The sequence below is a fragment of the Hyaena hyaena genome, unplaced genomic scaffold (genome assembly GCF_003009895.1).
Source record: "Hyaena hyaena isolate Hyena2069 unplaced genomic scaffold, ASM300989v1 scaffold_67, whole genome shotgun sequence".
NCBI classification, from domain to species: domain Eukaryota; kingdom Metazoa; phylum Chordata; class Mammalia; order Carnivora; family Hyaenidae; genus Hyaena; species Hyaena hyaena.
In genome coordinates, this window is record NW_024080699.1 from 2,334,909 (window position 1) to 2,357,581 (window position 22,673).

The 22,673-nt window shown below is 54.2% G+C and overlaps 1 protein-coding gene across 4 annotated transcripts in view; it reads right to left on the bottom strand.

The window, feature by feature from the left end:
• The window catches only part of TTC7B (tetratricopeptide repeat domain 7B), a 257,345-nt gene that overhangs the window by 19,188 nt on the left and 215,484 nt on the right, over window positions 1–22,673 (bottom strand). For all 4 annotated transcript variants that reach the window (XM_039232491.1, XM_039232489.1, XM_039232493.1 and 1 more), the window contains one exon: window positions 14,345–14,547. In XM_039232491.1, the coding sequence (XP_039088422.1) occupies window positions 14,345–14,547 (203 nt within the window). The remainder of the gene's footprint in view (window positions 1–14,344; window positions 14,548–22,673) is intronic.

Sequence of the window (22,673 nt, forward strand, 5' to 3'; positions counted from 1 at the left end):
AAGAGGCAGATTTTTCTTCTAGTTTGTTCTGGGAGATCCCTGCAGGGATCACTTGCTTGCACTTTGGTTCTAGCCCCATGCATCTGTCTGGACTCCTGTGGCCTGGATGCAGAGGAGGAGAGAAAACCCGAGGGGGGTGTGTGTGGGGGATTCGGATCCCTGTGTGCGGGGGCGTTCTCTGCAATAGGCGGATTTGCTCCTTTATTTGTGAAGAAAGACTCAGCATCATGTCCCCCAGGCTCCCCTGCAGGGTTGGGCCAGCAGCTTCTCCTTCGTTCAGAAGGACATCAGCCAGCATTGCAATTACACATTTAATCAAGACCGACCTCCTGGCAAGGCCAGATTCCAGGTTGTGTGTGTGTGTGTGTGTGTGTGTGTGTGTGTGTGTGTGTGTGTGTTCAAGAGTCCTTGCAGAAAAGATCACTGTTGTTATCAGCCTGGGGTGCACCCTCTCCCGGGACACTGGCACCTGGCTTGAGAATCGGGTCTCCGGCAGACACGAGAGGGCACGTTTGACGCCCCTCCTAGGAACCAGGGTGCGCATTCACTGTTAGACACCATTCAGGTCCTTTTGGCTTATGCGTGTGATCGCATCTGATTCTCCTATGACCAGCCCGACTCACGGAGGAAGAAACTGAGGCCCAGAGAAGCCCAAGGGCCCCCAGCTCCTCTGTGTGGGACCATGTCTATAATTCAAGTCACTCCTGTCTCTCACAGTTATCACAGTGATCTTGCTCACCGGGTCCCCTCCTTCATGGACATCCCATAAACCCTGCAGGGTCCTGGGCCGGCCACAGCCCGGAGGTGAGAATCAAGTGGGGCCATGGGAACCAGAAGGCTTGGGAATCTGGCAGAGTCAGGCCCAAATCCCAGCTACAGTCTGGATGAGCTGGGTGGATGGGAAAACTGTGTAACTGACCAGAACCTATGCGTCCTCATTAGCCAGGTTACTCTGCTGCTCCGTGAATGCTGGTGCCCCTTGGGTTCTGTCCTTGGCCCTCTTTCTTTCTCTCTCTCATTCATAGCCCAGCTGGGAATGGGTCTCATGCCCTCCCATGCCTTCAGCCACCTCCAAGCCACCTCTGCCTCCTAACCATGGCCGCTGCCCTGGAAATGCTCTGGCCTTCAGACCCAGCTGGCTGTGTGCAAGGCTCATAGCCTCCTTCTTCCCATTGCTGCCTTCCCTCCTGTGCTTCTTCTTGTTGGTAAAGACACCTGGCCCAGGTGTCTGAGAATCAGGTGAGAACCTTCCAATTCCCTCACCAAGCCCCGCTGAATCTGCCTTCTCGAAATCTTTTTTTTTTAATGTTTTATTTATTTCTAGGAGAGAGAGAGAGAGAGAGAGACAGAGAGAGAGAGAGAGACAGTGTGAGCAGGGGAGGGTCAGAGAGAGGGAGTCACAGACTCTGAAACAGTCTCCAGGCTCCGAGCTGGCAGTCAGCACAGAGCCTGACGTGGGGCTTGAACCCACGAACCGCGAGATCATGACCTAAGCGAAAGTCGGAAGCTTAACCGACTAAGCCACCCAGGCGCCCCTGCCTTCTCGAAATCTCTTATCCTGGACTGTCAAGATGTTATTAGTGGAGTCCAGTCCTTAGTGTCTCTTAGCTTCTACCTAACTTATCCTCCACAGCTTCTAGAATGATCACTCTGATATGCAAACTGGATCACATTCCTTTATTTGTCTTAAGCTTTTTTTAATCTTTTTTTTAATATTTTATTTATTTCTGAGAGAGAGACAGCGTGAGCAGGGGAGTGTCAGAGAGAGAGGGAGACACAGAATCTGAAACAGGCTCCAGGCTCTGAGCTGGCAGTCAGCACAGAGCCCGACGTGGGGCTCAAACCCACGAACTGTGAGATCATGACCTGAGATGAAGTCGGACGCTGAACCGACTGAGCCACTCAGGCGCCCCTTAAGCTTTTTTAATCTTGAAAAATTTCAAGCATGCAGAAAATTCGGAAGGCTGATCTAATGAACATCTATATACCTATCGCCTAAATTTAACAACTGTTAACGTTTTTCACACTTGCTTTATCTATTTTGGGGGCAAGAGTTAGTATTCTGAAGTAAATTATAGGCACTGTGACACTTTATCCCTAAATACTTCAGCAGGAATCTCTAAGAACAAGAGAAAAAGGATGTTTCTTTACGGAACAACTCTAACAAAGTTAACAGTGCCTCCTCACCATCTCTGCTAACTGGCCCCAACTGGCCCATACAGATCTCCAGGAGCTGCTTTGTTTATTAGGTAGTCGAGCTCCATCTGTTCCCAACTTGTGGAGGAGTCGACATCTCCACTCAGCTGCTGAAGCCTGGCGCCCAGGTCACACCTTTGGTGGAGCTGTGTCTGTCCCTCATCCCTCATGAGATCAGACAACCCATGACCTGTACCTCTGTCTACCAGAAGCCCTGTGACTTTTTTTTAATACTTTTTTTAAAGTTTGTTTTGGGGGGGAGAGAGAGAGAGAGAGAGAGAGAATGAGAGAGAGAATCTGTGCTGTCAGTGCAGAGCCTGATGTGGGGCCCGAACTCCTGAACCTCAAGGTCATGGCCTGAGCAGAAATCAAGAGCCGGATGCTTAACCGCTTTAGCCACCCAGGCGCCCCGCCCCTGTGACTTTTCCTACACTTAGTTATACATGGTTATGGCTCTCCTTCAAGACTTGAGGGGGAGCGGTATGCTTATATCCTCAAGGTCTAGTCCAGCATCTGGCACAGACCCAGGCTCCATGCAGCTTACGTACGTCATGTCATTTAATTCTTACAGCGGTAACTAAGGGGCCGTTGTGTGGAATACATGACGCTGAAGCCAAGGGTAAAGCCAGAACAATGCCTGACACAGAAAAGGTGCCCAAGTGCCGGTCCCTGGTCCCTGCCTGCTCACAGGCCCCCAGCTGAAGATGTTCTGAAAGGCTTGAAGAGAAACAATGCCTGAGGACGTATCTGAAGAGGCAGGTGACCCATAAATACCAAGCAGATGAGGAAAGGGAGGAAAGAGATCACGCGTCAGTCATCAGTCGGTGAGCCTGGTGGGAGGTGAAAGCGGTCAAGTAACCATGGGGAGAGGGGTCTGCCGCCAGGCGAGGGGGCTGGAGTCCCAGGGACCCTGGCACAGGCGTTCTCAAAGGGCTTTCCGAAAGTTCCTGCAGGCCTGGAGCTTCCTGGATGCGGGGGCCCAGATCTGGGAGCTAGGGGTGGGCCTAGCCTGCGGTTCTGGTCTCTCTCTGCAGCAGGTCGCCAAGGCCCTGGGGAAGGACGTCAGGGTCAAGGCTGCCTCCAGACCCTGGGCGGTGCCCTCACCCAGTGCCCCTTGTTTGATCCCCCGCACGCCTGCACCCCATTCCTTGGTCAGTGGTGCTCGCTGGCTTCTGAGAGCAGGGGCTCTCCGAGGACAGGGCCCAGAGCAGGGGATCTGTGCAGATCTGTGACCGGTGCAGGGGCCGGGGGCTGCCTTGGCTCCAAGCCACCACCTTCCTAGAGTCCCAGGGTTTGAGGCTTGGTGAGCTTTGGTATTTTGTCACTGATAACGTTTGTCATTCCTTCCTCCTAAGCAACCCCTCACCCCATCCCCTTGGCAACAGGAGAGGAGCCAAAGCCTACTCTTTCCTGCACCCGCTGGGCTCATAAATCAGCGCTGATCCTGCTGCTCCAGGCGGACGGGGCAAGCGCAGCTGTGAGAAGGGGCGCTGCATGGCAGGGGGCCAGGTAAGAGGCAAGTGCGGAGGCCAAGTCTTGACTCCAACTGGGAGCAACACTGAGAGAGGACGCAAGCTCATTGGACGGTGCAGGACCTGTCCAGACAGACTGGAGCCCTCTAACCCCTTCATCCCCTGAGCAATGACCTGGGGCCAGGGCCGGCCCTGCCCTCCAAGAGCTCCGGTCTCTTCCCCACCCCCACCCCAACGTGAAAAGGCAGATGCCACTGCCCACTTCACAGACAAAGTGGGCATGAAGCCTTCGGGAGTGATGCCATCAGGATTCCTGGTGGGTCTGCCAGCCACTGCCCTGGGCTCTTGGCAAGTCCCTTCCCCCCTCTGGCCTCAGCTTCTCCATTTGTAAAAAGGGGTGCTTAGACTATGGAATGTCATCGGTGTTCTAAATCCTGCAATGCTCTCAGATGAGTGTCGGGTCCAAAGATGCCCTGATACTGGCGAAGAAATGCTGGAAGCAGTTATCTGGGAGAAACTTCTAGGGTGTCTTTCCCAGACCTTTGGGCTGAAGGGTTTCAGGCTCAAACAGAAGGTCTAGACAACGTGTATGCAGACATGTCCCAGAGAGAGCCCAGGAGCACTCCGTGGGGAGCCTCTGGGACTAGCATCGAATGACGGGGAAGCCATTCAGACATGAAGCAGGCTGGGGGCAGCCGACCCAGGTGGCCCCGAATGCTACTTTCTCATGGCGACAGCCTTCTTGTTGACTTCGGGGGCAGGCGGTGCTGGGGAGGAGGGTGCTGTAGCAGGGCTCAAATCCAGAGGGGCCTGAAATCAGGAAGGGGAATTAGGGAACACAGAACAACCCAGATAAGGGAAAACTTGGACCAGACAGTCTGATCCAAGCCAGGGAGCAGCAACTATGGTAAGGCAGGGATGTGGTAGAAGTGAAACGTCAAGTCATACTGGAATAATGGGCCAGAATTTCTAAGAATAAATGGTTTGGATAGATCATGTCAGATTTTAAATAATTTTAGATCATAATTACGAATGAGATACTGAACTGCACTGCCTGTAATTAGTCATCTAAGACTCCAAAACAGAAAATAGAAATAAACACAGAATTAATTTTTTCCTTAAGCTGTGGCAAAAGAATGCCCAGGGTCATGGCTTGTATTCTGGAGCCTGCACTGGGTCTGTGATTTCAGTCCTTGTTGAAAGCAGGGTGGCCTGATGCCATATCTCCCCGGCCAGCACTGAGAAAATGCTGCAGTGGGTAGGAGGAATCCAAAACCCAGGCAGCAAATGTCTGCAGGGAGTTATCTCTGCACCGAAGGATGCCGCTTGGGGTGGGAGGGCTGTTAGTGGGGGAGGGTTGGGAAGATCAAAGGCCACAAGCCACACAGGAGCCACGTGGATGCGGAAGTTCTACATTTCCAGGTGACGCTCCTTTTGCTCCAAGAAGGACGCACACGCCCGACAAACGGAAAATGCTTTAAGCTAAAAATACGCACTTTCAAAAGGATGTGAGGACATAGCTTGAGTCATAAAAAAACGTTTCAATTACCTGGCTCTTCCCCCAAACGATTTCCAGTCCCTCTACCTATTCAGATGTCCTCCCCCCCATGGCTGGCAGCTCCGACCCGGCTCTGACAGGCTCCCTGTCACTGCCGCTGCTGGTGTCCTACCCCAAGACGGGTGCAGGCACTGTGCAAACCCCGTTAGAGTGACACGGCGCCCTCCCCCTCCCCAGAGGAGCCCACCCTCAAAGCGAGGGAGGGACGTGTCTTGATTCTGTGGCCGCAAGGGAAGCTGCTTGAGTCTGGGTTTGGGGTGGGGGAGGGGGTACAAGCAGAGGCTCCCAGAGTCTGGCGCCAAGATCACAAGTCACAGCCTGAACAAGACACCAGGCTCAGTCTACGGAGGGAACCCCATAAAAAGGGCTAAGTCACCATCAGGGGACAAGGGAGTGTCCTTGGGAAGAAGTGACTCGGAGGTGGCTGACATAAACTCCACAAGAGAATTCATTTGAGCAGAAGGATCAGTGTTTGGATGTCTGTTTTCCTCAAACAGGAAATGATATTTAATGATATTTGCACGGCAGCTTGGGGCCAGAGGACCAGGCTTCTCTAGGCCAGGCGGGACACGCTGTCCCCTTTCCTTGGCACTCCTGAGGGTGAAGCCCGTCCCCTTCTTGGCTCACCTGTAACCACAGGACAGAAGTGAGACACTCTGGCCCTACAGAGAGTCTGGGGCCCGGGAAGGGGTTCTCTGTGTCAGAGGCGGGGCTACTGCCTGGATCCACACAGCCCCAATCCCTCGGCCCCTGCCACGTCTACCTGTCTGCCTCGGTGCCCCAGGCTGCCTGTGGACGGCCATTTCAGCCTGTCTCTGCCTTAGGTCGTGGAGCCTGGCATCTGGCTTAGAGGGTGAGCTCTTCTGGGGAGGAGGAGGGGTGAGGGAGCCCAGGGGGTCTGGCCCAGGAAAGGCATCAATCTTTGTAAATTACCATTTCACATTCTCGTCTGAAGCTAGGTCTCTCACGGGCATGGTTATTATGCGTCAGCTTCTCAGAGGGTGATCCTCTCACTGAATGAGTGACACAGAGAGCAGGCAGCCTGGGGGCACACGGGGCGGACCCTGGTGGAGGTGCCCGGACACTGTCCCACAGCAGCCTTCGGTCTACACATGGTGACCATGCCACCCCCGAATGGGGCTCAGGGGCTCACAGAAAAGGATGTGCTTGGGGACAACAGGACAGGGTGTCTGAACATGAGAGGAGCCCGCTGCTCCCCTCAGGGCCCAGGGGGCACAGGTCAGCCTGGGGTCCCGGCTGTGCCAAGCACGCCTGGCAGGAGCCCCACCTTACAGCACAACACATCCTCTTCGAGACCCGGCCTGGGACACATTCAGATCCCACTGCACTGGAAGGCACTGCTGATTAGCTGACTCGGCCTCCATGGTCTCATGTGAAACCATGTGGCTGAGACCTCCAGTCCCCCCCTCGATGTCACTTCCTGTACTCGTGGTGGGAAGGGACTGTGCTGAGGCCAAGCCAACAAACACCCTAAGGCCTCTGCATTGAGAAATAGTTAACCCAGTTAAGAATAGCGTGTTCCAATGATACCTGCTCCAAGCCCATTCAAGGGAGATGGGACCGGGTGCTCTGGGGGGCTTTGTTTGTAAAAGGGGAATAATGACATCTGTCAAGGTCAAGTTGGTTCTTGAACTTGTTCTCCTCTCTCCCTGCCACACCTCATCTCCCTGCCATTCCTGGTCTACACCGGTCACTGTGTCACCTCAGGCATGGCACCATCCCCTGACAGATCCGTGAAGAAAGAACCCTATGTTGGTTCCACACGTGCTTCAAGAGAAGGAAGTCAACGGGCTGAAGGCCCCTCTGCAGGGGTGGGTGGATGGGGGTGAGGAAAGGCTTCTTTGAGGTGTGACATCCGAGCGGGGCGCCATGGCAGGCTCTGCCCTCCCTGCTACCCAGGCCAACCTATGGAGTCTGCCCAGCGCCCCCTTCAGGTCCAAGGCCGGCTCCTGGTCTGCCTCCGTCTGTTCCCCCCTGCCAAGCCCAGATGCTTCCTGTCTCTGCCTGACAAGTCACACCACCCCTTCCTACTCCTTTCAGCCTTAATAAGCTGGACTACAGGCTCCAGAGAAACAGAAAGTAATACTTAAAAGCAAAAGCACATGCTTTTGGCCAACCACATGCTATGACATAGTCTTATTTCAGCCCCGGCTGCTGAAATTCGGTTCAGAATGAAAGCCATGCCCACAGGCAGATCTTTTGGAAAGGAGATGCCTCCCTCACAGTCAAGTAGATACAGGGGGGCCTCCACTGACTCAAATTATAGAGAATGATGGTAACGTTCACAGCTAGTGTTTACGGAGCACGATGTAGCCTGTATGAGCTCGTTTAACCACACGATAACACTGAGGCGTACTATGGTTACCCGTTTAACAACTGACATAACGGAAGTGCAGAAACATTAAGGAACTTGTCTCGGGCCACATGTTAGTATGTGACAAAGCAGGGACTTGAACCCAGGCAGGCTGGCTGTAGCAACGGGCTCTGAACCCGTGTCGTGCTATCGCTTAAGCTGGAGGCGCTTCCGCGACTCTGCAAACATCCAACCTTAGTATCGCCCAGCCCTGGCTCTGCTCCTAACTTGCAACGTAGCCTGGGCCGGGGCACCGAGAGCAGTCTCCCCAGCAGTAAAAAAAGAAATTGTCCGCTTCAGCGCATACTGTGAGGGCAAACACATCAGGTATGACATACGAAGTTTTCGATTTCTTTGTAGAGGTTATATTCATGCCAAATATTAACAGTTCTCGAAAGGGCCTTGAGCTACTAATGAGGCTAAAAATGTAGTGCGGGTGACTAAAAGAAGGGAGAGAAGGCCGAATGAAGAACAAAGACCTAATTCCCCAACAGAACGCACTACTTTTTCTCTTGCACTGTTAGTTTGAATCCCAGTTACAGTGAGTGAAGATATTGGGGAAATTAAGTGTTGTACACTTAAGAGTACTCTCCACAAGCACACGGATGTGTGGGCAAGGGATGGCATCTAAATACTTCATTAAGTCTTTCTTCAAAGAAAAAATCTGGTCTTAACTTGAAAAGCATTTTTAAAAAAAACAATTAAGTAAATAAAATGCAATCAATAGATGAAAGAGCCTTCTCATTTGACCATGGCAAGGCTTTGTTCCTGCCAATCATTCTATGTACAGGAAGAAAATTGATACTTCAGATGAAAGAGATCCATTTCCAAAGATCAGCGTTTGAAAGAGGAAGGGTATCTTGATTCTATTTCATCGGCTTAATTGTCTTACCCTGAGTAGCAGAAGGGATCAAGGGCCCCTCTTCAAGACAGGTTTTGCCACGGGAAAACGAGCTGTGCCGATGTGAAACCCTGCCCAGTGTGTCTGTGCCTCGGGCCGCCCTTGACCCCAGAGCCCCCCACGAAACTGATGGATAAATCACACAGATACTCAGACACAGGATACCCATCTTTGGGGTCACCCCTGCAAGTCCATCCCCTTCATGCATCTCTTTCAGCACAGGCACAACCTGGAAAACATGCTTCTAACTAGTAAAAAAATAGGAGACGCAAGCAATCCCCCCCCCCAACTCCAGAAATCTCATTAAGCGGACGGACACTTGAAAGGACGAGAGAGAGAAGAAACACTGAAGGTTCAGAATCCAGCTGTGCAAGCTGCCGGAGGCAAGCCAGAGTGCACCTCTTTCCCTCCATTTCAGCCCTCTCTGCCACCCTTCCGGCTCGTCACGCAGAATGGGATGAAGTCTTTTCCCACAATAAACACACATGTAAGCCTGAAGACAGTTTAAAGAAAGCTCTGACTTCGGGCCCCTCTTTGAACTTCAGAGGAGCCTTTTTCTCTTCTGAGCCAAGTCGTTAGCCAGCCCTTTGTGACGAATGCTTCTGGATCAAACTTTAGAGCTGTTAAAACAACTTCAAATGCAGTAACAATACATAAGACATAACCCACTGCACTGCACATTTGATGTCCTCCTTCCAAACCCACCATCGATGCGACGTGCATCTGCTGGTTAATAGAATGTGCTTTTCCAACAGCTCAGCCATTCTCCCTGCCAGTCCTTCCCACTAATGGACTGCCGTGGAGCAGAAGTACAACACTACCAGCATTTTTAATGTCACTTCAGATTTCTGATGTTTCGGAAAACATTAGATCATGGAGAAAACCCTTCAAGACAGCCTGTGTATGGTGAGGGTCGGGGTGGGGGTGCCTGAGTGGCTCAGTCAGTTAAGTGTCTGACTCTTGATTTTGGCTCAGGTCATGACCTCATGGTTCATGAGATGGAGCCCCATGTCGGGCTCTGTCCTGACAGTGCAGAGCCTGCTTGGGATTCTCTCTCTCCCTCTCTCTGTGCTCCTCCCCTGCTCGCATGCCCGTATGTATGCTCTCTCACTTTCCCAAAGTAAAGAAATAAACATTAAAAAAAAAAAAAGATAGCCTGTGTATGAAATCATAGCCGGAAGCCATCTTGACTGAACTCGGGAGTTTTTGGGTCTTATGATCCTTCCATAGAAGACAGGCCTCAGCCACACTCCTTGGGCAGATGGCTTAGCCTAACCCATCACCTCAACCGCCTCCCTTCCCAGCCATCTTCCCCTCTCGTTGAGGAGCTCCACCAGTGGTTTCTTAACCACTACTTCCTCTGGGGGAGGTGGTAGAACTTACCACCTTCTCCGGTCTTCTGGCTGCCCTCCTTTGAATGACTGATGGCTTCTGTCCCTTTCTAGGCCTTGTCTTAGAAACATCAACATTCAAGAGGATGGCCTCTATGTGTGCTCTTTTCTGAGAATCAGTCTGGAATATCATGGCCTCTGTTGCACCAGACTTGCCTTCAGTGAAGGCTGACCCTTCATGCCATCTCTCTGCCTGCCCCCTGCGGAGGTGCGGGCTTGGGCTCACCAGTGCCTCTGCTGAGCCCCGCCTCCCCTGGGCCTCGTCCCTCACAGGCTCACAGCCTTCTTCAGAGCCCTGTTTCCTTCCCTCCACATGCTGTGCACTCTGGGAAACCCTGGGCGGCCCCCACCATCTGTCTCTGTTCCACACCTTTTCTCAACCTGTCAAGTGGTTTGGAGGAAGACCTGAGCATCCTGCTAGTGTGATCTAGGGTAAATTTATTTCTCAGCAATACGTTCCCCTCCTCGCCTTATCAGCTCCTCTCCATGCCACCTCTTGGCTCCCTGCCATACCCATTCCTCTCCTGGAAGTTCTTGTCCCTTTCTCACCCTCCAATCTCGCGCGTTGCCCCTGTGAGCCCAGGACGAGGTTATGAGATGTGGAGCAGGTGTCCCTGTCTGCAGAGCCTGTCCCTGTCCTGGTAGCTCTGTCCTTGGCTACCTTGAGTCTCCGTGCCTGCCCTTGGCCTGAGCAGTGCTCGCCAGCTGCCCCCAGCCCACACCCAGCCCTGTTCGCCTCCTCTCCGCCTACTCCAGGTCACAGGGAAACTGGTGTAGGAAAGGGGGCTCTGTGTTTCGTTAATTCGTCTCGGGTCCTGGGGCTGAAACATGGCATGCAAATGTATGTAAGTGTATGCACTTATGCAAAATCATATGAAAATATGCCTTTAGATTTTCTGGGAAAAGTCTGATCATTCTATGAATTCCTCCCCTTGTCAACAACCTCACTTTGTAATTCCTTATCCCTTTGGGTCTCTGTTCCCTTAATACCTGCCCACACTTAGCTCTTTGCCTCCCTTATCTTGTGCCAAATCTTATTAACGGTAAACACATTATTTCTCTTCTCCCTTCCCTCTAGGGAGAATTGAAACACGTAGAGGAAGGCTGAAACCATTAGAAAAGTGTTAATTTTCACTGGGGTGTAATTTACGTTTCTTTTGTTGAGTCTGACCTTCTATTAACTTTAGTGAATACCATCTGCTCCAAGTCATTACTGCTTTTTTAACAATATTAATGTGTTTGCATTTCTGCTTAAATCGTCCCTGTCCTCCAAGCCGGGCGATCTGGCACATGCTATACAAGGGTAGCTAAGAAGCCCTAGAAGTTTTCCAACCCTTGTTCTTCATGGAACAGGCAGAACTCCTCCCTGTTTGGATCTCCGTGCCCTCCATCTGCCACCTGGGCTCCACCTGTAATGGACGTGGCTTCCTTCCTTCCAGACAGCTCCCTCCAACTGTCCCTCCAGCTCTTCTCCTTCCTCTCCGAGCCTGACTTCCGGCGCGGACACACTTTCCACCCTCTGGTTTTTCCTATGACCCACAATTGGCCTGCAGCCCCTCCTTCCCTGGGAACCCCCTTGGTTGGTCCTCTGGTCATCTCACCCTTCAAACTCCTCCAAACTGTGATCTTCTGAGCCTCACCCTTTCTGACCCAGCCCCTTACTTGCACACTCCTGGCCTTGAGTGCCAGGCAACCGTCATCCTGGCTGTTTCTACCCTCCTCCAGCACAGAAGTCTCGAGCTCCTGGCTGCTCCCTGGGATTCAGCCTGGTGAGAGGCCTCTGATCTCTCTGCTGACCCCGTGCCCTCAACTTAGGGGCCTGCAACCCAGGCTGGTCTCTATGAGGGCAGAGTCAGGACCTCCTGTGTCTTAATAAAGAGATTTCAGTTCCATGTTTAATTTGTGTCTGGTGCTAGTAGTGGCCCCATTTATACATCTGAGGACACTGAGGCACAAAGAGGGTGACTTGCCTATGGTCCCCAAACCAGTGAGTGACAGAGCTGGGATTCTAATCTTACACCTTTTCTGGCCTAGAGCCTCATCCTTAGCTTCTATTGCAAAGGCCACCTTCTTCCCTTCTTATGCTCCAAGCCATAGAAATGAGGCACAGCTTTCCTGTGCAGCCTCAGGACAGAGGCAGAAAAGAAAGGGCTGTGATGTGTCTGGGCTGGAGGCCTTGGGGGTTCTGGGGCTGTCCCCCCCCCCCCCCCCAGATACCAGGAGACACAACAGCTCCAGTGGGAAGGGAATCTGCCAGCTGTGAGATGGGCGGTGGGGGTCAGTCTGGGGAACACAGGCTGGGGAGGATCATTTACAAGATCACCAAGAAGGAACCGTCCACGTGCCCTTTGGGACTCATACTAGTTATCATCACTGGGCAGCATTTTGGAGACCAAGGATCTAGACCTCAAATTTGTAGGCCTGCGGGCCTTAGCCTGCCCCCAGTCTGAGTAGTCTCTGAATATATCAGGATGCACTGAGAAAAGTCTGAAGGGTTTGTGATTACTATTTTCTACTGGCAAGAATGCTTTTGAGTCAGACAAGGCTCGGCCATTGCTGGTGACCCAGCAGGCAAGGCCCGGCCTCACCTGGGTCCCGCTCACCAGCTCCCCTCACCGGGCCTGAGGCTGCCCCTTCTGAAAGGAAAGCATCTGACGTTTGTTGGGGAGCTCGGGTGACTTGAAAAGCTCCAAAGGTGAAACAGAAGATGTTCCCAGTGCGATTTTCCTACTTGATCTTTTGTCTCATGTTCCCCTTGGGGACAAATGAGAAATACTTGTCTGAATAATTCATAGGCCCCGAGGTAGAAACACGTCGCTTCTTTTCAATAAAAAGGATGGGTACACGGTGTTGATGATACCTCTTCTGCGATGCTCTACCAAAAGCACAGAGATCTGAAAAGCTCTGTACAAAATCCCGCTTACAACAGGGAGACAAAAATTAAAAGCCATGTAATATTTTTCATCAAACAGACTAATGTTTGAATAATATGGAAAATTATTTATAAAGCTGTACCGAGCTACACAATGTTCATAAAGGGAAGGTGAAAAAAATCGAGTAGCTGTAATTATAAGGTCTGATTTATTTTTAATTTTTTAAATGTTTATTTTTCAGAGAGAAAGAGAGAGAGAGAGACAGAGCATGAATGGGGGAGGGGCAGAGAGAGAGAGGGAGACGCAGAATCCAAAGCAGGTTCCAGGCTCTGAGCTGTCAGCACAGAGGCCAACACGGGGCTCGAACTCACAAACCGTGAGATCGTGACCTAAGCCAAAGTCAGATGCTAAACCGACTGAGCCACCCAGGTGCCCCAGCTTGATTTGTTTTTAAAACAGAAAACCAGTAGTTGGCTGTTTTTGAAACTGCTGACCTCCTTCTACAGTTTGCAATATCACTAGAAGACATGGCAAGAGAACTAACTAAGGCTTTGTGATCCTTTGGAAAGCATTCTGTTTCTTAGGTACTCAACCACAGCCTCCTAGCGCTGGAGCAAACTCCCAGCCTATTTAGTTGCTTGTTTTCATTTTACAGAAAGGAAACCAAGTGCACGCAGCTTAGGGTCTTTCCCCAAAGTTAACGAGCGAGCAACTGATGCCACAGGGTCCAAAAGTCCGTTCTCAGACTCCTCGTCCAAGGCTCCATCTCTGTGTCACACACTGACCACTGACTACAGACACCAGGCTCCCGAGGGCTGCCGACACGAAGGCCACCTCAGCTTTACCACGAGGCTCCTCTGTCCAGTGGGTCGTTAAATCAGAGATATCCCACCCCTCAATACGAAGCATGAATCCCACACCTCAGCCTGGCGTGCGGGCGCAGAGAAGCAGTATGGCTTTTCATTGGCAACTCAGACTTTGGCTCACTTTTGAGTTTCCATTCATGTGCCTCGCACAGTAATACTACCAATGAGAATGCTGTGGAGTGATGGGTCTGCTCCCCACCCCACCGAAACCGAGGTGGAGGGATGGCCAACCCAGGCAAGGCATGGAGGGGAGTGGCCGGGCAGCCCCAGGCTTCTGGGGAGCGTGCATTTCTGGGGGACCATCACACCACGTGCAGTGTGGAAACCAGATGACTTACCTGGGTCCTCTGTAAGAGGGCCCACCCTGCCCTCCTCTGGCAGGAAGCCCCTGTTAGCCAGCAGCCTGGGAGACAAGCCGGGGTCTCCCCAGGGTGGGGACACCCTCCTAAGGTGGCTGCTATAAGCGGCGCAGAGACCCAGGTCACAATGGCGGCACCCACTGCTGGGCAGGCCTGCTAGGGCTGCGCCCGGCCACCCGCCCCCCGGGCCCCATCTGCATAAACCACACGGAAATGGCGCTGGTGGCTCCGTGCGGGCGGACGTGGCAGCCTGGCAGGTAACCACATGGGCCTCCCAACCGGAAGGAAGCTGCCTGCTGCTTCAGGGGGAGCCCCGACCTGTGAGTGGGGTCCCCGCCTGGCTCTGAGACTCACCAGTCGCTGCATGCTCTTCACGTGGGTGGGACTGATGGATAAGGCTTCTTCATACCAGCGCCGCGCTTCGTCGAGGTTTCCCCGGAGCTCGGCCACCTGGCCACGCATGTACAGGACGTTGTGGGACATGGGGAAGAGGTTGGCGGCTTCCTGAGTGCAGGCTGTGGCTTCTGCAGGCTTCCCAATGCCAATGTAGACTTCGGCTGTCGGGGGGAGAGCAGAAGACAGATGCTTTCCTGGTGCGCTGCCCTTCTGAGGGCCTGCGAACGGCTGTGACTCTAGCTGGGGATGTTTACACCCCCCCGTGGGAGCCTGGCAGGCAGTACGCAGGGCCCAGAGCCAGCCAATCCCCCAGCCCGGGTGGGAACAGCTGCCGGCGGATGGCCCTGCCCGCCCACCGTTACACTGGGACCCGACTCGCTCTGGCTGTAGGGCCTTGGAAGGTACAGGAGTCACCACCAGCCAGAGGGGAGCGAGGCCTGCCTGGTGCCACCCCCACCCCCACCCTGAGGACACTCACGCTCAGGGCTTGACCTAGGGCCCCTTGGTATTCGGGACACCTGCCCTCAGGTCTGACAACCATAAGGAAAGGGCTGGAATGAGCTGAAGGCCAGAAAAACCAGAGGCGCACAGCACCTCCAGGACTGCCCTCCGGCCTGTTCTCCTGATGCCATAAAGTGTACGGAGGGAGCGGGTTGTGGCTGCCATGTTCACCGGCATGAAGTAAAATGGCTGCTCCATCAGACCCTGCCCTCTGACCGGTGAAAGTTAGTGCGTCCTGGAGACTATTAACTGTATGACACCGACAAAGCCCTTTGAAAACCAAGCTGTCACTTTCAAAAAGGCAGGAAAATGACCTTTGCTGCAATGTCAGGCCTCAGCTCTCTCCGGTTGAGTTCCGAATTGCTTTCTAGCCCCTGCTTCCCAAAGGGCCCATCGTGCGTTGCTGCCTACCTGTCTCTCGGGCACACACAAGTGCCCTCTCCTCCTGAGGGCATGTGACCCTGGCACCACCTTCTTCCCAGCGCTGGGCCAGCATCTTCGAGGACTTCAGACCCCTCCCCCCTCTCCTCAGGACTACTGTGGAGAGTCCTACTCGGCTGGCTGCTGATCCCTGGGCCCACTGACTACTTCTTCCACCTCCAGGGTGGCCCCCGACTCCTCAGCCCCCTGGATCCCCCGCCCTCCACTCTGGGCAGCCAGAGACATCTGCACCCACACCTCCAAGTTACACGTACAGTAACATATTATATATAATATAATGCAGGGCAAAGTAGAAAGGACACAACACAAAAGAAATAGAAAAGTTCTAGTACTTTCCTTGGGTACTTCACGAGCTGTGTTCTGGAGGCTGTTTTGGAGCTGCCTTGACCGGGGCAGGGCCTCCGTGGGCCCCTCACCTGCTGCCTGCCACACCTGTCTGTCCCACCCGGCCACTGCCAGGTCAGCCTGAGGCAGAGCTCGGGGACGGGCATCCCACCCTGCAGAAAAGTGACCCTTCCTGAAAGCTTTCTGCTTCTGCTCAGCCCTCACGCTCTTCACTAGCCTCCCAGGGAGGCCTTCCCTGACCGTTCTGCTTAACCTGCTCCCCCCCGTACTCAGCACGATCCTGCTCCATTCTGTTTCCCTGTCCTCCCTAATCCCAGCCAACAGGTTCCTCTCGCTGGTCTCCTGCGCTGTCTGGATGCCCCCTACAGAGTGAAGCCATCGGCCACATGAGCGCCGGGACTGTGTGCGTGTGTTCACTGCTGCGTCCCCGGGGATGGGAATAGCGCCTGGCACCATCAGAGCCCAGGGAAGAGTCGCTGAGTGAATGAATGAAAGAATGAATGAACGAATGATACAATAGCAACAACAGTAGCTAACATTCATTAAACGTGTGCTTTATGCCAGGAAGAGCCCTCATTTCTCCATCTGCACGTGATGCCAAAGGTACTATTATTTTACCCCCATTGTACAGATGAGGAAACTGAGGTACAGAGAGGCTGAACAACTTGTCCAAGGTTTCAGGGCATGATGGAGGCAGAGCCTGGTCTGGGCCTCTAGAGAGAACAGCGGCCTTGACCCCAGATAACATCCAGATCCCTTGAGGCCTGGCTCTACTGCCCTTACTAACCTGTGTCTCTATGGCTCCCTGACACCCCCGGCGTGCCCTGCTGCGTCCACACACACTTCCAGTCTCCTGCATCTTCCTGTGGGGCCGGCCCCCCTCCCCCCACCCCTACCTCCAAGGCCTGCTCAATAGCTGTCATCCCTGGCAGAGGGGAGCCCAGCGTCTGCGGTCTCTGAGGGCCATGGCCCTAGACATGTTTTGGGGAGGGGTCTGGAGTCCGCTCATGGACAGCACACTTTCTATCTCCCCACCTGCAGCTTTGAGCCCAGAGGCTGGAAAAGGGCAGGTGTGTATCACGCACTTGTGCTATGTTGATGCTGCTGACTTTGACCTCAACCAGCCTGATGGCCCCTCTCCTCAAGTCCCCTCTCTTTCCTAGTGATCATCACCAACCACTGACTCCTCAGGCAGGGACAGAGCCCTGGGGAAAGCGGGTCCCATGCCTCCTGTCTCTTCTTCCGATCTGTGGATGTCCTCTTTGACAGGGAGCGCAGAGATGATGGGCTGGCCCAGGGGCCCCTCAGACCTGGAGACTCGGGCCACTGAAATCCCGCTGGGCCCTGACGGTGGCAATGCCAGCACCACGTCTGTCTCACGTCCTCTGGACGTCCAGCTCACCAGGTAGTTACTGAGCACCTACGACACACAGGGACTCTGCAGGAATAAGGGTCACACATATCTGTCCTTCGGTGTGGGCCCTGGTGAAAGCCTGTCCATCCTGGGAAGGACAGCGCAGGGCTGTCTGCTGTCTCTCAGCCATGCAATCCCCTCCGGGCTCTAGCCAGCCGGCTGCGTGCCCACCACGGTTTTAGGTTACCTGAGTGTGCCAGTGCCTCGGGAGAGCTGTACAGAACGTTCCTCTCACTGTACACCTGGCTCTTGCCTTGCTTCCATTTTGGGGGTGGGCTTATGTATGCTTCTGAGGTCCCCGGGGCCTAGAGCTGACTGGGTGGGTGACACACGGGGCCTCTTCTGTCTAAACCACTGTGGAAAAGAGACCAGCTTGGGAGGGGGGACTGAATCCTTCTAGAATTTTTATAGCAAGAATCGAGGCGGGAGGGCTTACACACCAGCATGACAATGTACCCGTCAGCCCTGTTCTAGGAGGGTCCTCTGCGGGACCATGTGCCTTAATGTCCACCGTGTTGTCATCGGCCCTGCGTCTGATGCTATTGCTTCCTTCCTGAGGAATCGATTGGAAGCCAGAGACTCGGCTGAGTCACGATCATGAAAGTGGGAGAAAGGATCTGGGCCTCCAAGGACTTCTTTTCAGTGGTGCACAAGTTACAGGAGGAAACCTCTTGTCACGGGCAAGGCCTGTGCTGCTGACTAGGCGGGGCAGACAGACGCACGGCCCGGCAGCTCCTAAATGCATCCACCCTGGGCTCAAACGGGACCCGCCGCAGATGTCCTGTAGTGATTTTCAAACCATTTCCCCAAAGGAGCCTCTTTTTCCAAAGGGATCGTAAGAGTGGCAGCTGGCCTCCCTCTCAGTTAGGTCCCCCATTCCGGCCTCTGAGGCACTTCTGGGGACCCCAGGACTCTAGGGAACCCGTCTGTGAGCCAGTGTCATGAGAACATGGGGGCTTCGGCTCCTGCACCCGGGCTGTGTGTGTGGCTGGGGTGACGCAGTCAACTTCTCTGGGCCTGTTCACCTGTCGGCTGGGACCCGAGGCTCTCCCTGGACAGGGTCAGGGTCAACCAGGGTGGTGGGAACTGGGGAAGATGGCGCTTGGTGGAGGCCTGCCGCCTTCCGGCTGGCCATGAAGAAACAAGGGTGTGGGGAGCTGAAGCCACTGTGCAGAACCTGCCGCAGTTTGGGCTGATCGGCATATCTAGGGGTGCAGGGCCAGCCTTCTGTTTTACCAGGGCTCCTTTGAGACAATGGGTTAGAACAGTCATTCCCCCTTTACAAGGAAATCACATCATGGGGTCCAGAGTCTTAGGCTCCAGGAATACGACCTTGGTGGTGGGATTTCTGATATCAGTCGAGTCATTTGGGGTGGGGGTGGGGAGGAAGAGGGTAGGATTACAGAAAGCCCCAGTCGGGGTTCTTTTGCCTGGACAACACAGCTGGCCTTCTAGAATGCAACGAGTCCCCGTAGGTATTGATTCTGAGCTTCTGCTACTTGGGAAGCCTTCCTTCCTGCGGGTCCTCAGCTCAAACAAGGCCCAGTACCTTCCCCGGGCAGGGGTTCCCAAGTGTCCATCCCTGAGCCCACAGCGCTGCAGCTCCCGCCTCTGGGGTCCCATAAGCTCTGTCACCTTTGCTAGGAGCCCCCCGCCCGCTTCGCTTCTCGTCTCTGCCAGGACCTCATCTGCTACGGCTGTGCACCCGTGCACCTGGCCCCTGCCTGCCCGCCCCCATGTCCCATCTGATTGATGCGTCTGGGAAAGGGGCTTGAGCGTGCTGCTCATGGTGGCCCTTCGGAGCCCCCTCGGCCCCTGGCCTTGTCTCTTGGGTGCCTGCCTTCTCGGCTTGCTCTCGCAGGCACGTCGCAGGGCCCTGGCTCTGCCACGGGGAGGCCAGCAGTGTGGGACGGGCGAGTTTACCCCAGCCGTGATGTTAGGGAATCTAACCGAGACCAGATGCAGAGCCACCTTCTCAGATTCCACTTCCCCAAGTAAGTGAGCCAGTGGTTTTATCTCCATTTGCCAGAACTCAGCAGCTGAAGGGTATGGTTCGTACTTCCCTGAAGCCTCCAGCATATGACCAGCATGTCTTCTCCCTCTACACTATGGGCAGCTCCCAGCCCCGCGATCCCTGTGTTCCTCAGCACAGGCTCTGGCAGTCAGCAGGTGTTCAAAGTGCAGCCTGAAGGTTAGCGGATGCTCTGCGAGGGCTCGGGGAGGGCCGTTTCTGGGGCGCAGGTCAATGAAGCAAGCTGAGGGTCAGAGAAGCAATGGCAAACAGTTTCCCTGACCCTTCTCTGAGGGCTAAATTCAAGTTAAAAAAAAAAAAAAAAAAGAACATGAACAAAGGGCCTTGTGAGCTTATGTAAGAGATGTGAAGAGGCTGAACCAAAGGAACAGCGAGACAGAATAAAGCTGGCTCCCGCAACGGAGAGCTCGGCAGGCCCTTACAAGAATGCACTTGAACGCCGCAGGGCAGGCTCTCAGAGGTCACTGTCTAAAGGGGTCCCAGGCACAGAGATTCTGTGCTGGTTGCTGGCAGCCTCTAACCGGAGGTGAGGGGTTGCTCAGGGTCATGGACACTTTATCCACCTTTCTGAGAGCGCACACTATGCTCTGACGGTTCCCTTTGGAATCACTTGGTTTGTCCTTGTCATAAATAAAATCCCCTCTCTGCTTGCAAAGTTCTGATGGTTCCATGCTGTAGGCGAATGTAAACCAAGTGTGTTTTGTTTTGCTTTAATTTTTATTTTTAGTTTAGAGACAGCGTGCACGAGGCAGAGGGCAACAGGGAGAGAGAGAATCTCAAGCAGGTTCCACGCTCAGCGTGGAGCCTGACGTGGGGCTCGATCCCACGACCCTGGGATATGACCTGAGCCGAAATGAGGGCCCTGCCACCTTCCCGACTGCCTCCCATGATGTTCAGTTCACGGTCTCACCTCCACACCTCTGCTTGTGCTCTTCCTTCTGGCCCCAAATGTCCTCCCTGAGTGGCCCTCTGTGAAGACTCCTTGCTCTCGGCCCCAGTGCACTGCACCTGCACTCGCCTTCCCTAGACCCCTCGCCCCCGGGGAAGCCCCCTCGTACACTCCTGTTCTTCCACTGCCCTGCGTGTGTTCTGGGAAGCACCCCAGTCGGCCTTGTCCCGCGAGACCTGCGAGTGTGCTCGCTTTCCGACTAGAGGCTGTGCTCCTAGACGGCCAAGTCCAGCTGCTCTGCCTTTGCCTTGCACTATGCCTGGGGCAGAGGGCCTCCTGAAATCATTTCCTGAACCATCTAAGGCTGTTATCTGAAAGGGCTAAGCTAGGACTGTTTCTTTCTCAAGGTGAAGAGCCTCTTCTTTTTGGGGGACCCAGTGTAGGTGCACCCACAGTCCCACACAGGTCTGCTTTCCCCATTCATTCATTCATTCATTCACTCATTCATTCTCCTAACACTTGCCAAGCACCTGCTTCATGTCCGCTGCAAGGTTGAGAAGTGGCTCACAATGTGCCTTCCCTGGGCTCAGGGTTGTGCATGGTGTGCACTGTGCAAAGGTACCGGGCAGAGGGGGGCCGAAATCTAGCCTGGACTCTACCGGCAGTCTGTGTGCCTGGCGCAGGGCTGCAGTTGCCCGGAGTAATGCAAAGTGCCTTCTCACAAAAGTGCCTTCAGCTAGTGAGGCCTGCTCTCTGGGGGTTAGTCGACCGGGAGGGGACACCCATTTTGGAACACAGATAAAGGAGCAACAGTATGACGGAGGCAGCTCAAGGGCCACACCTTGTCTGGGTGCCCAGATCTGCCATTCACCTGTGGTCTGGCCAATAGGGATGCAAGAAAAGACCCGTGTGCCACTGGGTGCTCCCCAATCTTGCAGGTCAGGCCTGCAGGCAGCCAGGGAGCTAGGCCAGGAAGCCCCCTGACCCTCTAAAACCATTTTCTTTACCCCAAACCCTACTTTCCTGACTGTGCTTGGAAAACAGACCTTAGCAACTTGGTTCTGGGATAGCCCCTGCTCATGAGGGGCTGAGGAGTTCCCATGGTGAGCACAGGGCATCTTCCAGAAGCACCAGGTGCTCCCGGAGCACACTGCCCGGGTCTTCATGAATTCACTCTTTCCTATCAAAATCAGCACGAGGGCCTGATGAGCTTCCTGTCACCCTTCAAGTCATTAAGGCCTATGGGAGGGCTGCACCCTTATCAGCTCTCCCCAGAACTGCTCTTTTTCTCTGGGGAAGGTGGGAAGTGAAAGGAGGCAGTGATTCTGTTTGCATGCGTCAGTCCCAAGCTGGGCCTACAGTCCCCAGGCGGGACACAGCCCAGGGCCTTTTCTCAATGAAGGCCTTGGCCAAATGCCCCTGTCAGGGTCTCGGCTGCACGATCGACACTGATTTCTGAGTTTCTGAGTAGTGGTGTCAACCTGTCAAGGGGGAGTGCCTTCCTTGGGGGCTTGGATGGGTGGCGGGGCTAGCGCCTCACCCTCTAACTGCCATTGGAGACACCTGACCCCTCCAGGCCCCAGCTCAGCTGTTCTCCGGAGGCCTCAATCCTTCCCCAAAGCCCTCCTCCATCCTTTGACTGACCTTGACTCATCATTCAAAGAGAAAACAGAGGCCAGCAAAGCAGACCTTGAGCCTCCTGTCACCACCAAATTGACAAGCCCTCTGTGCCCATCCACTCTGCTCCTGACTGAGGGCCAGTCCTCTGCCTGTGCCCTGGACCCCACCACTCTCTCTTGCTTTCTAGAGGGATTCAGACTCTCACATATCCTCTCTCTTCTGGCCGAGGAGGGTCTCAGTGTTGACGTGATCGTCCCCAGCAGCAATCAACATGTGTCAGCCCTTTGTGAAGCCCCCAACCTTGAACCCACATTCCTCCCCAGCGACCCCTCATCTCTCTCCTCTGCTGCACAGGCCCCTTGGAAGGAAAGCGCTCTGGCTGCCACAGGGCCACCTTTCCGGTTCCCTTCCTTTGACCGCCCCCTTGCCCTCGCTTTCGCTTTTCCCCTCCTGCCCAAATTTTAAATGTGGGAGGGGCTAGGGTCTCAGTTCTGTCCCTTTTCCTTCTCTGTGGACGTTCTCTTCCCAGTCCTTCTTATCACACCCCTTCGCCTTAAATCCTCACTCCTAAATGTCTGTTTCTAGCCCAAACCGGACACGGAGGCTTGGCCGTCCAGCTGCCCGCCCGCCATCTTCATGCTCGCATCCTCAGGCACTGGACGCTTCCATGTTCAAACACTGGAACATGTTTGAACTCTGGTTTCCCTTCTTCCCTGACCGCGACACATCAGTTCTCAGCGCCCCTCCCCCGCCACGGCTTCCCATCGCAGAGAGTCGGTCACCTGTCACCCGAGGACTCCGGCCCCGAACAGAGGACTCTTCCCGGATTCTTCTTTTTTCCTTCTCCCCCAACATCGCACCCGTCGGGGAGTCCTGTGGTTCCCGCCAGGCAGTGCATCTCAGGGCCTGCCTCCCTCTGCCTCAGACACCAAGCCCGCGCTCCGAACTCTGCTCTTTCTGTTCCCACTTGTGTGACCCTTTCACTCTCCTGCTGGAAGCCACCAGTGGCTTTTCAATGCTTTTAGGATTAAGTTAAAGATCTCAG